Consider the following 17,400-nt stretch of genomic DNA (forward strand, 5'->3'; position numbering starts at 1 on the left):
TTTCTATATACAAAAATATTGCCGTATTGCTGTGCATAGGACAAGCAAACAGATGATCACAGGTTCAAGTACCCTAAGAGGACTAACGAATAAAGTAAAAAGTAAGAATAATACATACATCAAGTCCTCATATCTATGTGGACAGAAAAATGAAAAAAAAAGTTATAGGTCTTGAAAGGGGAGGAAAAAACGAAAATGCAAAAACGGACATTGGCCATGTTGGAAATGGGTTAATATATCAATTATTTCCTTCAAGATAAAATTATAAAAATCACATAAATGAAAAATCTAAGAAGAAAGCATCATCTGCATTGCATTTAGCTAGGGTACTAGTGATACCCAGTTTTAGGAAAAGTTTTGTTATTGAGCGCACAGTATGTCACTGGAGACCTATAAAGTCGTTGCTCAATGCACTTCTATATAGTAAAATCTACTTACTGACTTTTATTATGTCCATCTTGTTTACTGTTGTAACTTAAAGACGTAAAATCAATACAAACCGGGAGAACAGTCTGCCTCACTGATAAAGTAGCTTATATGTTACTGACCTTGGAAACACAACGCGTTTGGATTCCAAGTAAGCCTCGAGGCATTTCTGAATTTGATCAAGGAGTGCATTGTTATTTTGAAATGTCTCCAGAAGACCTGAACATGATGGAATATTTAATTAATTAAAACATTTTTACTAAGTTCAGAGTCGATGGAAAATAAATAATACAATAGATGCTGTAACCACAATGGATGCACAGATTTCAAGAAGCAAAAAAGAAAAAGAACTTCAAACTTCCTTGGAAAGTGTTCATTAGGGCTACTTTACATTCAGTCTTTACAAGCAGTCATTGAAAACACCATGAATTTCAAGAATTTTTTCATTGCGTTTTTTACATGTAATTTGAGTTGCTATTTTAAATTGGCAGTATACCATTTTTGTTGCCGTTTTTTAAAGTCTCATAAAGAAACAAAGATGGCAGAACAGCTCCAAATCCACAGCATGCTGAGTTTCAAATAAAAAAAAAACAGATGAAAAAAACAGCTTGTTTAACAGCTGCAAATTGTATTGAGCCTTATGAGATCTCAGCAGGAGGAGGGACACTGTGGACCTGACAATCAAGCTGGATTGACAGACGATGTTTGTACCCAGCTGCAATTTGTTAAAACACAACAACTTTACCTGGTCCATTGTCGAGTCTCTGGTGCTGCAGCCAATCAGTGAGCTCAGTGACTCTGCCAGTGTAGACAGATCACCCCCTTCAGAGCCTCTGAGCTCACTTATGACCTGACGTCAGTACTGCAGCCAATGCCATACACCGACAGCCGAGATTTGCTGGCGGACTCAGCACAGTTTTTTGCTTTATTTTATATGTGTGTGTATATACAGCTCTGGCAAAATTAAGAGACCACTTCACAGTTTTATAAAAATCAGCCTCTCTACTTGTCCGATAGCCATTCCATTCCAGTGTCAGTTGAATTAGAACCAGAGTACACCTCATTCTACTTGATATGCTTCTGATTAGGTGATCACCTGAACCAAATCTTTTTTAACGAAGGAAAGTATAAAAAAACACTGCTGTGGTGTTCACAATCCTCTTGCAGTAGGACAAGCTGGATGGCAAGACAAGTGCTAGTAATATCCCAAAAGTAATAGGAATGAAAAAATAACTTTTAGCCATGCCAAAGGAGTTTAAAAGAAAAGTCTTGAGTGAGGAAAAGAAGGGATCAACTCTGGCTTTACTAGCAGAGGGACACAGTGAGTGTAATGTTGCCTCCATCATTAAAATTTCTAAGACGGCAGTCCATTACAACAAGGCCAAGCAGCAGACATTGGAGACAACAAAGCTTTAGACCGGCAGAGGGCGAAAACGACACTACACTGACCGGGATTACTGTCATCTTATTCGAATGTCACTCAGCAACCGCAGGATGATATCAAGTGACCTACAAAAGGAATGGCAAATGGCAGCTGGGGTCAAGTGCACGGCAAGAACAGTTTGTAACAGGCTCCTAGAGGCAGGACTCAAGTTATGTAAAGCAAGAAAAAAGCCTTTCATCAATGAGAAGCAAAGGAGAGCCAGGCTGAAGTTTGCCAAAGACCATAAGGATTGGACCTTAGAGGACTGGAGTAAGGTATTCTTCTCTGATGAGTCTAATTTTCAGCTTTAACCAACACCTGGTCATCTAATGGTTAGACTGAGACCTGGAGAGGCGTACAAGCCACAGTGTCTTGCATCCAATATGAAATTGGGTGGAGGATCGATGATCTGGGATGCTTAAGCAAAGCTGGAATTGGGCAGGTTAATCTTTGTGACGGACATATGAATCAAGCCGTATACAAGGTTATCCTTGAAAAACAGATGATTCCTTCTGCTCAGGCAATGTTCCCCAACTATGAGTACTGGTTTTTCCTGCAGGACAATGCGCCATGCCACACAGCGAGGTCAATCAAGGTGTAAATTAAGGACCACCACATCAAATCCCTGTCATGGGCAGCCCAATCTCCAGACATGAACCCCATTGAAAACCTCTGGAATGTAATCAAGAGGAATATGGATAGTCACAAGCCATCAAACAAATAAGACATGCTTAAATTTTTGCACCAGGAGTGGCATAGTAACATAGTAACATAATTAGTAACATAGTTAGTAAGGCCGAAAAAAGACATTTGTCCATCCAGTTCAGCCTATATTCCATCATAATAAATCCCCAGATCTACATCCTTCTACAGAACCTAATTGTATGATACAATATTGTTCTGCTCCAGGAAGACATCCAGGCCTCTCTTGAACCCCTCGACTGAGTTCGCCATCACCACCTCCTCAGGCAAGCAATTCCAGATTCTCACTGCCCTAACAGTAAAGAATCCTCTTCTATGTTGGTGGAAAAACCTTCTCTCCTCCAGTCGCAAAGAATGCCCCCTTGTGCCCGTCACCTTCCTTGGTATAAACAGATCCTCAGCGAGATATTTGTATTGTCCCCTTATATACTTATACATGGTTATTAGATCGCCTCTCAGTCGTCTTTTTTCTAGACTAAATAATCCTAATTTCGCTAATCTATCTGGGTATTGTAGTTCTCCCATCCCCTTTATTAATTTTGTTGCCCTCCTTTGTGCTCTCTCTAGTTCCATTATATCCTTCCTGAGCACCGGTGCCCAAAACTGGACACAGTACTCCATGTGCGGTCTAACTAGGGATTTGTACAGAGGCAGTATAATGCTCTCATCATGTGTATCCAGACCTCTTTTAATGCACCCCATGATCCTGTTTGCCTTGGCAGCTGCTGCCTGGCACTGGCTGCTCCAGGTAAGTTTATCATTAACTAGGATCCCCAAGTCCTTCTCCCTGTCAGATTTACCCAGTGGTTTCCCATTCAGTGTGTAATGGTGACATTGATTCCTTCTTCCCATGTGTATAACCTTACATTTATCATTGTTAAACCTCATCTGCCACCTTTCAGCCCAAGTTTCCAACTTATCCAGATCCATCTGTAGCAGAATACTATCTTCTCTTGTATTAACTGCTTTACATAGTTTTGTATCATCTGCAAATATTGATATTTTACTGTGTAAACCTTCTACTAGATCATTAATGAATATGTTGAAGAGAACAGGTCCCAATACCGACCCCTGCGGTACCCCACTGGTCACAGCGACCCAGTTAGAGACTATACCATTTATAACCACCCTCTGCTTTCTATCACTAAGCCAGTTACTAACCCATTTACACACAATTTCCCCCAGACCAAGCATTCTCATTTTGTGTACCAACCTCTTGTGCGGCACGGTATCAAACGCTTTGGAAAAATCGAGATATACCACGTCCAATGACTCACCGTGGTCCAGCCTATAGCTTACCTCTTCATAAAAACTGATTAGATTGGTTTGACAGGAGCGATTTCTCATAAACCCATGCTGATATGGAGTTAAACAGTTATTCTCATTGAGATAATCCAGAATAACATCCCTCAGAAACCCTTCAAATATTTTACCAACAATAGAGGTTAGACTTACTGGCCTATAATTTCCAGGTTCACTTTTAGAGCCCTTTTTGAATATTGGCACCACATTTGCTATGCGCCAATCCTGCGGAACAGACCCTGTCGCTATAGAGTCCCTAAAAATAAGAAATAATGGTTTATCTATTACATTACTTAGTTCTCTTAGTACTCGTGGGTGTATGCCATCCGGACCCGGAGATTTATCTATTTTAATCTTATTTAGCCGGTTTCGCACCTCTTCTTGGGTTAGATTGGTGACCCTTAATATAGGGTTTTCATTGTTTCTTGGGATTTCACCTAGCATTTCATTTTCCACTGTGAATACCGTGGAGAAGAAGGTGTTTAATATGTTAGCTTTTTCCTCGTCATCTACAACCATTCTTTCCTCACTATTTTTTAAGGGGCCTACATTTTCAGTTTTTATTCTTTTACTATTGATATAGTTGAAGAACAGTTTGGGATTAGTTTTACTCTCCTTAGCAATGTGCTTCTCTGTTTTCTTTTTGGCAGCTTTAATTAGTTTTTTAGATAAAGTATTTTTCTCCCTATAGTTTTTTAGAGCTTCAATGGTGCCATCCTGCTTTAGTAGTGCAAATGCTTTCTTTTTACTGTTAATTGCCTGTCTTACTTCTTTGTTTAGCCACATTGGGTTTTTCCTATTTCTAGTCCTTTTATTCCCACAAGGTATAAACTGCTTACAGTGCCTATTTAGGATGTTCTTAAACATTCCCATTTATTATCTGTATTCTTATTTCTGAGGATATTGTCCCAGTCTACCAGATTAAGGGCATCTCTAAGCTGGTCAAACTTTGCCTTCCTAAAGTTCAGTGTTTTTGTGACTCCCTGACAAGTCCCCCTAGTGAAAGACAGGTGAAACTGCACAATATTGTGGTCGCTATTTCCTAGATGCCCGACCACCTGCAGATTTGTTATTCTGTCAGGTCTATTAGATAGTATTAGGTCTAAATGGCATAATGTCACCCAAAAGCAGTGTGAAAGACTGGTGGAAAGCATGCCAAGATACATGAAAGCTGTGATTAAAAAATCATGGTTATTCCACAAAATATTGATTTTTGAACTCTTCCTTAGTTAAAACATTAGTGTTGTTGTTTCTAAATTATTATGACCTTGTTTTCTTTGCATTATTTGAGGTCTACAAGCAATGATTTTTTTGATATTTTGACCATTTCTCATTTTCAGAAAAAAAATACAAAATTTATTGCTTGTAACTTCGGGGACATGTCAGTAGTTTATAGAATAGAAGAACAATTTACATTTTACTCAAAAATATACCTATAAAGAGAAAAATCAGACTGAACATTTTAAATACACATCGCAAGAGAGTACAGAAAAACCACCATGAAAAGACCCCCTTTTTGAAAAAGCTGTCACGCGAAACGGGCGTCAAAGAGGCCAGCAGGGAGACATACGGCCACTGCCTTCGACTATGAGTGAGCAGGATTAACCATTTATGGGAATGGATATGGATATGAGGTATCACTTTGACCTTTTTGTGTGCTTATTAAGCTGATTGTGATTGACTTCTCTGATGTTACATTAGTTACCCAGCTCGCCCTCAGGAATATGTGACCCTGTCTTTTTTGCTGTACCAGTTTGTCTCCTTGATTTCCTCCTTTTTTGTATATTTGACTTTGTCTAAGGGTACCATCACACAGTGGCACTTTGATCACTAGGACGGCACGATCCATGACGTTCCAGCGATATCGTTACGATCTCGCTGTGTCTTCACTGGTAACCAGAGTAAACATTGGTTACTAAGCGCAGGGCCGCGCTTAGTAACCCGATGTTTACCCTGGTTACCAGCGTAAACGTAAAAAAAAACATTACATACTTACCTTCAGCTGTCTGTCCCCGGCGCTGTGCTTCTCTGCACTCCTCCTGCATCCTGTGCCAGCGCCGGCCAGCCGGAAAGCACTGCTTTACGGCTCACCGGCGCTGACAGTGCAGAGGAGAGCACAGCGCCGGAGGACAGACACGGAATGTAAGTATGTAATGTTTGTTTTTTTTACGTTTACGCTGGTAACCAGGGTAAACATCGGGTTACTAAGCGCGGCCCTGCGCTTAGTAACCCGATGTTTACCCTGGTTACCCGGGGACTTTGGGATCGTTGGTCGCTGGAGAGCTGTCTGTGTGACAGCTCTCCAGCGACCAAAAAGCGACGCTGCAGCGATCGACATCATTGTCGTATCGCTGCAGCGTCGTTTCAGTGTGACGGTACCCTAATGGATTATTATTGGTAATAAAAATGTTGTACTTTTTAGTATTTTCATGGTGGTTTTTCTGTACTTTCTTGCGATGTGTATTTTTATCTTTTAGAGTATTCCACTTAATCATCTCTCTGGATGATGGAGTAATTTAGGGAGGGAGGTGGTTTCCTCACTTGGCCGTAGTATGATATATTGCTTATTTTTGACTACTGTTCTAAACTGAACATTTTGCTGTGGTCTCTTAATTTTTCACAGAGCTGTATATACTATACATGTTTTTATATATCTATAATATAACTGGAGATGTGTCCTTCTGTCCGAAGCCTCTGGCAATTGTACAGTTTTGTGCCGGAGTCAGTGTATGCACACATCACACTACAGTGTCATTATATTGAAGACAATGTGTGTATGCAAATTCACATACAAAATGTCTTCAACAAAAGGCGCCGGAGTGTATTGCTGCACGCAAACTTGCCGGGTCTGTGCGCCGCAATACACGCTGCTTGCCAATCATAGGCCAGCAGCTTACGTCAGTGTGCATGTGACTGGGCGCATGACAGTGACGTCTCGTCTCTTGGACGCAGAAGTCGGCTGATGGTTTCAGAAGACTACGATGACGTGCTGCAGGGCAGCGGGGAAAAGGTGAGTAGGAGCGTTTATTTTTTGTTGTTTTTTATATGTATTGAACAACAGCAGCACAGACAGGAGAACATATACCAGAATGGGGAATATATACCAGGATAGGGATATATAACAGGATGGAGGCATATAAACGGATGGGGGCATATACATGGATGGGGGATAAAGTGGAGAAAATAAGTATTTGTTACACTGGCAATTTTGCAAGTTTCCCCACCTATATAGAATGGAGAGGTCTGTAATTTTTTTTTATCATAGGTACACTTCAAGTGTGAGAGAATGAATCTTAAAAAAAAATCCAGAAAATCACATTGTATTATTTTTGCATAATTAATTTTCATTTTAGTGGATTGAATAAGTATTTGATACAATAGAAACACAGAACTTAATATACCAGGATAGGGGATATATACCAGGATTTGGTGCATACATCAGGATGTGGGAGCTTATACAAGAATGGAGGGCCATATACAAGCATGGGGGGCCATATACAAGCATGGGGGGCCATATACCAGGATGGGGGGCAGATACAAGGTTGGTTGAGCATATACAAGAATGGGGGGCATATACCAGGATGGGGAGTATATACCACGATGGGGGAGCATATAGAAGGATGGGGGGCTTATAAAAGGATGGGGAAACATATGAAAAGATTGGGGGCATATACAAGGATGGGTATCATATACCAGGATGGGGGAGCATATGCCATGATGGGTGGACATATGCCAGGATGGGTAACATATACCAGGATAGGGGGACATATACCTGGATGGAGGACATATGTCAGGATGGTGGAGCATATACCAGGATGAGGGGTGCATATACAAAGATGAGGTGCATGTACAAGGATGTGGGGCATATACCAGGGTGGGGGATATATACAAGGATGGGAGGCATATACAAGGATGGGGGTATATGCAGACCAGGATAGGGATGCAGAGCCATGCAATCCAGGATAGGGATGAGAAGACATGCATACCAGGGTAGAGATTAGGAAGCCATGCATACCAGGATAGGGATGAGGGGGCCATGCACATGCATACTAGGATAGGGATGAGAGGACAGTGCATACCAGCATGGGGATGACGGGACAATGCATACCAGGCTTATACTCGAGTCAATAACATTTCCAAGCTTTTTGTGATAAAATTAGGTGCCTCAGCTTATACTTGGGTCATCTTATAGTCAAGTATATATGGTAACTCTATTCTAACAGGGCATTTCAGAAGGTTCCCAGCAATCAGCAAGTTATTACTTATACAGTGAATAGGTAGCAACTTGCTAATGTGAGAATAACCATTTTAAGTATACACATACAGAGGAAAAATGAAAAGTAACCATACCAGGTTGAGTAGCTGCTCTAAGTGCATTGGGTAGACGGTTTACTTTTCTCATAATCTCTTTCCAGGATTTGTCTACTTGCAAAAACATCTTGGCTTCAGCTGGCAACTGCCTTGAAATATCAGGAGCACTAAAAATACTTTCCAAGTACAGCCAGTTTCTTTGACAAGTTAGCCACTCATCCTACAACGAAACGATGAGAGAAGATGACACTGATCAATGAGAACATTCTTCATTAATCTGAAAATCAGAATTGTTTCATAATTTCATATAAAAGTATATACTCATCTAAAAATGTGACATTAGTTTCCAAACTTATACTGTATGTGTACAAAGATATAATAAGTTAAGAAGGTATGACATAAAGAAATGAGAGACGTAATAATCAGAAATAGTGACCAGAAGCCATCACCATAAATGAGTATAGCCAAAACAATTCTGGAGACTTCATCAGTTCTTATTTTGGGGACACTAAAATATTCAAATGATAAGAAGCAATAAGTCAGAACCAAGATTTAATTCACACTACAATATATGTCAGAAAATATCTGCTTATTTGAGTATCTAACATATGGCATGAAGCAGAAGACAGACGTATATGTTGCACATTGACTTACATTGGAAAAAAATGTACGATATACTGTGACAAATATTTTTTTTGTAGAATGTCTATGTGCTGAATTTAATAGTTCATTATATTATTCAATACATGCTGTAAGGAGGCTAATGGCCACGTAATCAATGGGAGGTATGTGTCGCAGGGATGGCTGCTCCCTGTGATGTAACCAGGAGTATTTCTCTTTAGTGGACGTACGCACTAAGATGTCGTTTGTTGCACCTGGGTCCGGGTTGCGGGTAGCTGTGAGAGATGGGCTGGTTTGGCTACCCACATACCTTACCTGTGGGTGTGGTTACAGCCTACATAGTGGAGGCTGTTGTTCGGCACATGGTCTGTATCATGGGAGGGAGAAGGCCTCCTGTGTGTGTGGCTCCAGACCGAGCCTGTGTGCTGGACATTGCCCAGCCTGTGTGCCCACAGGCCTGAGAGAGCAGAACCCGGCTAAGGACATGTTGTGTTGTTTTGCCTGCTCTAAAGGCTGTTTACCTTTGTTGTTGCTTAGTGGTTTATGGAGCCAATAAACCCCCTCACAGACTTTTTAAAGAAATGTGCGAGACCGCTAAAGGTACCTTCACACTAAACGATATCGCTAGCAATCCGTGACGTTGCAGCGTCCTCGCTAGCGATATCGTTTAGTTTGACACGCAGCAGCGATCAGAATCCTGCTGTGATGTCGTTGGTCGGGGCTAGAGGGCCAGACCTTTCTTTGGTCGCTGGCTCTCCCGCTGACATCGCTGAATCGGCGTGTGTGACACCGATTCAGCGATGTCTTCGCTGGTAACCAGGGTAAACATCGGGTTACTAAGCGCAGGGCCGCGCTTAGTAACCCGATGTTTACTCTGGTTACCATCCTAAAAGTAAAAAAAAACAAACGCTACATACTTACCTACCGCTGTCTGTCCCCGGCGCTCTGCTTCTCTGCTCTGGCTGTGAGCACAGCGGCCGGAAAGCAGAGCGGTGACGTCACCGCTCTGCTTTCCGGCTGCCCGGCGCTCACAGCCAGAGCAGAGAAGCAAAGCGCCGGGGACAGACAGCGGTAGGTAAGTATGTAGCGTTTGTTTTTTTTACTTTTAGGATGGTAACCAGGGTAAACATCGGGTTACTAAGCGCGGCCCTGCGCTTAGTAACTCGATGTTTACCCTGGTTACCGGTATCGTTGGTCGCTGGAGAGCGGTCTGTGTGACAGCTCTCCAGCGACCAAACAGCGACGCTGCAGCGATCCGGATCGTTGTCTGGATCGCTGCAGCGTCGTTTAGTGTGAAGGTACCTTAAGTCATCTGGGTAATTTCGCAATGCATCACTGGGAACGGAAGCTGGCAGCAGCCTAGCACGCATCGGGGACAACTTTGGTGGATGCCGTAGGGTGAATATATAACTATTTTTTATTTTAATTATTTTTTTTAACAGAGATATGGTGCCCACACTGCTGTATACTATGTGGGCTGTGTTATATACTGCATGACTGATATATACTACGTGGGCAGTGTTATATACTGCGTGGGCTGTGTTATTTACTGCATGGGCTGTGTTATATACTACCTGGCTGTGCTATATACTACGTGGCTGCTATATACCACATGGCTGTGCTATACACTATGTGGCTGCTATATACTATGTGGCTGCTATATACTACGTGGTTGTGCTATATACTACGTGGCTCTGCTATACACTATGTGGCTCTGCTATATACTATGTGGCTCTGCTATATACTACGTGGCTGTCTGTGTTACATAGTACGTGGGCTGTGCTATATACTATGTGGCTGTGCTAAATACTACGTGGCAGCTATATACTACGTGGCTGTGCTATATACTACGTGGCTGTGCTATATACTATGTGGCTGCTATATACTACGTGGCTGTGCTATATACTACGTGGCTCTGCTATATACTACGTGGCTCTGCTATATACTACGTGGCTTTGCTATATACTACCTGGCTGTCTGTGTTATATAGTACGTGGGCTGTGCTATATACTATGTGGCTTGTTGTGAATTCTGTTGTCGAACTCCCTCCTGTGGTCGTGAATGGTACTTCGGCGAGTTCTGTCTATGGGCTCCCTCTGGTGGCTATGAGTGAAGCTGCTGCTTCTGAGGTTCCTTACACAGGTGACTGTTGTGAATTCTGTTGTCGGGCTCCCTCCTGTGGTCATGAATGGTACTTCAGCTGGTTCTGTCCATGGACTTCCTCTGGTGGGTGTTTCTGAGTTTCACAGGTGACTAGGTTAATTCGTTAGCTGCTGCTCTATTTAACTCCACTTAGATCTTTGCTCCATGCCACCTGTCAATGTTCCAGTATTGGTCTAGTTCACTCCTGGATCGTTCTTGTGACCTGTCTTCCCATCAGAAGCTAAGTTCCAGCTTGTATTTCTTGGGTTTGCTATTTTTCTGTCCAGCTTGCTATTTAATTTGTTGTCTTGCTTGCTGGAAGCTCTGGGACGCAGAGGGAGCGCCTCCGCACCGTGAGTCAGTGCGGAGGGTCTTTTTGCGCCCTCTGCGTGGTCTTTTTGTAGGTTTTTGTGCTGACCGCAAAGTAACCTTTCCTATCCTCGGTCTGTTCAGTAAGTCGGGCCTCACTTTGCTAAATCTATTTCATCTCTGTGTTTGTATTTTCATCTTTACTCACTGTCATTATATGTGGGGGGCTGCCTTTTCCTTTGGGGAATTTCTCTGAGGCAAGGTAGGCTTTATTTTTCTATCTTCAGGGCTAGCTAGTTTCTTAGGCTGTGCCGAGTTGCATAGGGAGCGTTAGGCGCAATCCACGGCTATTTCTAGTGTGTTTGATAGGTTTAGGGATTGCGGTCAGCAGAGTTCCCACGTCCCAGAGCTCGTCCTTATTATCAGTAACTATCAGGTCATTCCGTGTGCTCTTAACCACCAGGTCCATTATTGTCCTGACCACCAGCTCATAACAGGTGACGTGGTTTATCCTTTGGTTGGCTGCTCTATTTAACTCCTCTCAGATCGTTACTCCAGGCCAGCTGTCTATGTTTTTGCATTGGTTCAGTTCGCTCCAGGATCTCTCTGGTTAAGTGGAAGGGTTATGCTCAGGAAGATAGTTCCTGGGTCTTTGCCTCTGATGTCCATGCTCCCGATCTTGTTCGTGCCTTTCATATGGCTCATCCTGGTCGTCCTGGGGGCTCTGGTGAGGGTTCGGTGACCCCTCCTCAAGGGGGGGGTACTGTTGTGAATTCTGTGGCAGAGCTCCCTCCTGTGGTCACAAGTGGTACTTCGGCTGATTCTCTCTATGAGCTTCCGTTGGTGGAGGAGTGTGGTACTGCGGCTTCTGAGTTTCCTTCCTCAGGTGATGTGGTGAAGTCGTTAGGTGCTGCTCTATTTAACTCCACCTAGTGCTTTGATCCTGGCCTCCAGTCAATGTTCTAGTATTGGACTTGCTTCCTCCTGGATCGTTCCTGCGGCCTGCTGCTCTGCATAGCTAAGTTGCTCTTGTGTTATTTTTGTTTGCTGTTTTTTCTGTCCAGCTTGTTTATTTGGTTTTTCTTGCTTGCTGGAAGCTCTGGGACGCAGAGGGTGTACCTCCGTGCCGGTAGTCGGTACGGAGGGTCTTTTTGCCCCCTTTGCGTGGTTGTTTGTAGGGTTTTGTGTTGACCGTAAAGTTACCTTTCCTATCCTCGCTCTGTTCAGAAAGTCGGGCCTCACTTTGCTAAATCTATTTCATCTCTACGTTTGTCTTTTCATCTTAACTCACAGTCATTATATGTGGGGGGCTGCCTTTTCCTTTGGGGTATTTCTCTGAGGCAAGGTAGGCTTATTTTCTATCTTCAGGCTAGCTAGTTTCTCAGGCTGTGCCGAGTTGCATAGGGAGCGTTAGGCGCAATCCACGGCTGCCTCTAGTGTGGTTGGAGAGGATTAGGGATTGCGGTCAGCAGAGTTCCCACGTCCCAGAGCTCGTCCTTATTATCAGTAACTATCAGGTCATTCCGTGTGCTCTTAACCACCAGGTCCATTATTGTCCTGACCACCAGGTCATAACAGGTGACGTGGTTTATCCTTTGGTTGGCTGCTCTATTTAACTCCTCTCAGATCGTTACTCCAGGCCAGCTGTCTATGTTTTTGCATTGGTTCAGTTCGCTCCAGGATCTCTCTGGTGATCTGCCTTCTCCTGCAGAAGCTAAGTTCCTGATAGTCATTATTTGTTCACTGTTTTCTTGTCCAGCTGGTTATCATGATTTTGTCTTGCTAGCTGGAAGCTCTGGGATGCAGAGTGGCCCCTCCGCACCGTGAGTCGGTGCGGAGGTCTTTTTTGCACACTCTGCGTGGTCTTTTGTAGGTTTTTGTGCTGATCGCAAAGTTACCTTTCCTATCCTCTGTCTATTTAGTAAGTCTGGCCTCCCTTTGCTGAAACCTGTTTCATTTCTGCGTTTGTGACTTTCATCTTTACTCACAGTCAATATATGTGGGGGGCTTCCTTTACCTTTGGGGAATTTCTCTGAGGCAAGGTAGGCTTTATTTTCTATCTCTAGGGCTAGTTAGCTCTTAGGCTGTGACGAGGCGCCTAGGTCTGGTCAGGAGCGCTCCACGGCTATTTTTAGTGTGTGTGATAGGATTAGGGCTTGCGGTCAGCAGAGCTCCCACATCCCAGAGCTCGTCCTGTATGAGGTTTAACTATCAGGTCATTCCGGGTGCTCCTAACCACCAGGTCATAACAGTACAGCTGGCCTGGAGTAACAATCTGAGAGGAGTTAAATAGAGCAGCCAACCAAAGGATAAACCACGTCACCTGTGTAAGGAACCTCAGAAGCAGCAGCTTCACTCATAGCCACCAGAGGGAGCCCATAGACAGAACTCGCTGAAGTACCATTCACGACCACAGGAGGGAGTTTGACAACAGAATTCACAACAGTAAAGACCTCCGCACCGACTCACGGTGCGGAGGGGCCACTCTGCATCCCAGAGCTTCCAGCTAGCAAGACAAAATCATGATAACCAGCTGGACAAGAAAACAGTGAACAAATAATGACTATCAGGAACTTAGCTTCTGCAGGAGAAGGCAGATCACCAGAGAGATCCAGGAGCGAACTGAACCAATGCAAAAACATAGACAGCTGGCCTGGAGTAACGATCTGAGAGGAGTTAAATAGAGCAGCCAACCAAAGGATAAACCACGTCACCTGTGTAAGGAACCTCCGAAGCAGCAGCTTCACTCATAGCCACCAGAGGGAGCCCATAGACAGAACTCGCCGAAGTACCATTCACGACCACAGGAGGGAGTTCGACAACAGAATTCACAACAGTGGCTGTGCTATATACTAAGTGGCTGCTATATACTACGTGGCTGTGCTATATACTACGTGGCTGTGCTATATACTATGTGGCTGTGCTACATACTACGTGGCTGTGATATATACTATGTGGCTGTGCTATAAACTACGTGGCTATGCTATATACTACGGGCTGTGCTATATACTACGTGGCTGTGCTATATACTATGTGGCTGTGCTATATACTACATACAACGTGGCTGTGTAATATACTATGTGGCTGTGTTATATACTACGTGGCTGTGCTATATACTACATGGCTGTGCTATATACTATGTGGCTGTGCTATATATTACATACAACGTGGCTGTGTAATATACTATGTGGCTGTGTTATATACTACGTGGCTGTGCTATATACTACATGGCTGTGCTATATACTATGTGGCAGTGCTATATACTACGTGGCTGTACTATATACTACATACTACGTGGATGTGCTATATACTACGTGGCTGTGTTATATACTATGTGGCTGTACTATATCCTGCACCCCGAACCCCTGACATCCAGCGCCCCGAGCCCCCGACATCCTGCGACCAATCAGCGACAGACGCAGTCCAGCCGCAAATTGACGCGGGATTTAAACCACGCTTCATTGATTGGTCGCACCCGGCCGGCTGCGACCACTCTACAATATTGGCACAGGATTTAAACACCGCTTCAGTGATTGGTTGCGCACGGCTAGTCGTGACCAGTCAGCGGCAGGCACAGTCCGGCCGCGAATTCAGAGTACAAACACAATTTGAGCAGGCACCATCCACTTATATGTAAGGGGATCTCCTAATGCATATCTCATTTAGATACAACCATTCAAGAAAAGTGTATGCATCAAAGAATGGGATCACCACATCAATCTTAAAGTACAAAAAAATAACAATGTTTATTGAGAACAACACACAGAAAACATTTAAAAGCAGTTAAAAAAACCAACAAACATGGGTAGAGGTTACGGGTCCACATAAATATAAGGTAAATACCAAAAAGAACACTTCACAGCCAATTACAGTGGAATGCATATCAACATAGTCAAATCACAATAGCCAAATACTTTATGATATATGCATGCTGTTATTTCCAAAACATACCAATCCCCATAGGCATAACAAGTAGCATTGGTGTAAATACCTATCCAGAGAACAGCATTTGTAACTGAGGAGGATGTCCAAACCGTATGTTAGTCACAGGGGTATCCCAAATAATCAATATTCTACAGGGTTTCCACCCAAAACCCTATTTTCTTACCCAACCTAACAGAAAGGTACCCCCTCAGGCACAGCCTATTAGGTCCATTATGTCTACCATGCCAATACCTGAGGGGGTACATTTCTGTTAGGTTGGGTAAGAAAATAGGGTTTTGGGTAGAAACCCTGTAGAATATTGATTGTTTGGGATACCCCTGTGACTAACATACAGTTTGGACATGACTTTGAGGGATCTATATGGCAGAAAATACCCAAAAGTGACACAATTCTAAAAACTGCACCCTTCAAGGTGCTCAAAACTACATTCAAGAAGTTTGTTAACCCTTCAGGTGCATCGCAGATTTTTTGGAATGTGAGAGGAAAAATTAACATTTACATTTTTTTCACAAAATATTTACTTTAGACATTCATTTTTTATTTTCCCAAGGATAATAGGAAAAAATGGACCCCAAATTCTGTTGTGCAATTTCTCCTAACCATGCCGATTCCCCATATGTGGGGGAAAACCACTGTTCGGGCGTATGGCAGGGCTCGAAAGGGAAGGAGCCCCATTTGACTTTTTGAATGCAAATTTTGCTGGAATAATTAGCGAATGACATGTTGCGTTTGCAGAGCCTCTGATGTACCTAAACAGTGGAAACCTCCTGTAAGTGACATCATTTTGGAAACTAGACCCCTCAGGGAACTTATCTAGATGTGTAGTGAGCACCTTGAACCTCAAGTACTTCATAGAAGTTTATAATGTTGAGGTGTAAAAATCAAAAAATCAAAATTTCCCCGCAAAAATGTTGTTTAGCTCCAATTTTTTTTATTTTCACAAGGTAACAGCAGAAAATGGACCCCAAATGGTGTTCTGCAATTTCTCCTGAGCATCCTGATACCCCGTATGTGGTGAAAAACCACTGTTACGCTTAGGCTCAGAAAAGAAGGAGTGATATTTTGGAACTCAGATTTTGATGGAATGGTCTGCCAGTATCAGGCCACGTTTGGAGGGCCTCTGATGCGCCGAAACAGAGGAAAAACCCCACAAGTGACCCCGTTTTAGAAACTAGAACCCTCAAGGAATCTATCCAGATGTGTCGCGAGCACCTTATATCCAAAGGTGCTTCACCACATTTTACAACTTTGATCTGTGGAAATGAAGAAAAAATATTTTTCACCTAAAAATGTTGTTTTAGCCCCAAATGTTTTCATTTTCACAAGGATACCAGTAGAAAATGGACTCTCCTGATTACACTGATACCTATATGTGGGGGAATACTACTTTTGAGCACAGTGCAAAGCTTAGAAGGGAAGAAGCGCCATATTGAAGTTCAGATTTTGCAGAAATGGTTTGAGGGTGCCATGTCACATTGGCAGAGCCCCTAAGGTGCCAGAACAACAGAAGCCCCCATAATAGACCCCATTTTAGAAAGTACACCTCTCAATTAATTCATCTAAGGGTGCAGTGATCATATTGACACCATAGGTGGGTCACAGAATTTTATACCATTGGGCTGTGAAGAAAAAAATAATTAAATTTTTACAACTAAAGTTTTGTTTTAGCCCAAGATTTCACATTTTCACAGTGGGAAATGGGTAAAAATGGCACCAAAATTTGTCCCAAAATTTCTGTTGAATATGGAAATACCCCCTATGTGTCTGTACTGCTTAGCCACACAACGAGACTCTGGAGGAACGGAGCACTATTTGCCGCCTGGAGTGCAGAATTGCAGTTTGCGGACTCCGTAAGAGCCCCTAAGTGCTATAAGAGCAGAATTCCCCATCAAGTGATCCGATCTTGAAATTTATACCTATAGGGGATTTATAGACATGTATGGTGTTGATTTTGACTCCATGGATGTTTTACAGAAACAAGCAGTAGTAGATATTGCTGAGTGAAAATTGCAAACTGCTGTTGCAGTGACCAGAACATTGTAGTGAGTAGTACATTGTAGTGACCAGTACATTGCGCCCAGCTCATGCTTCTAGAGACATGCACCCGTAAATTAGCTGGGCTCTGATTGCTACAGAAATGCCAACATGTAGATGTTAAATGTGGTTTAGGTACACTGTGGAGCTAAGAAGGGAGTGGGGCATTTGGATTTGGGAGTGCA

General features: G+C 43.0%; 1 protein-coding gene across 1 annotated transcript in view; it reads right to left on the reverse strand.

Annotated features, from left to right (window-relative positions):
* DNAH6 (dynein axonemal heavy chain 6) overlaps window positions 1–17,400 on the reverse strand; it is a 621,891-nt gene that overhangs the window by 455,736 nt on the left and 148,755 nt on the right. The window contains exons 21-22 of the mRNA XM_069743176.1: window positions 8,204–8,384; window positions 549–645 (exon numbers count right to left, since the gene is read on the reverse strand). Coding sequence (XP_069599277.1) covers window positions 549–645; window positions 8,204–8,384 — 278 coding nt within the window. The remainder of the gene's footprint in view (window positions 1–548; window positions 646–8,203; window positions 8,385–17,400) is intronic.

The sequence above is a fragment of the Ranitomeya imitator genome, chromosome 1 (assembly GCF_032444005.1).
Source record: "Ranitomeya imitator isolate aRanImi1 chromosome 1, aRanImi1.pri, whole genome shotgun sequence".
Lineage (NCBI taxonomy): Eukaryota > Metazoa > Chordata > Amphibia > Anura > Dendrobatidae > Ranitomeya > Ranitomeya imitator.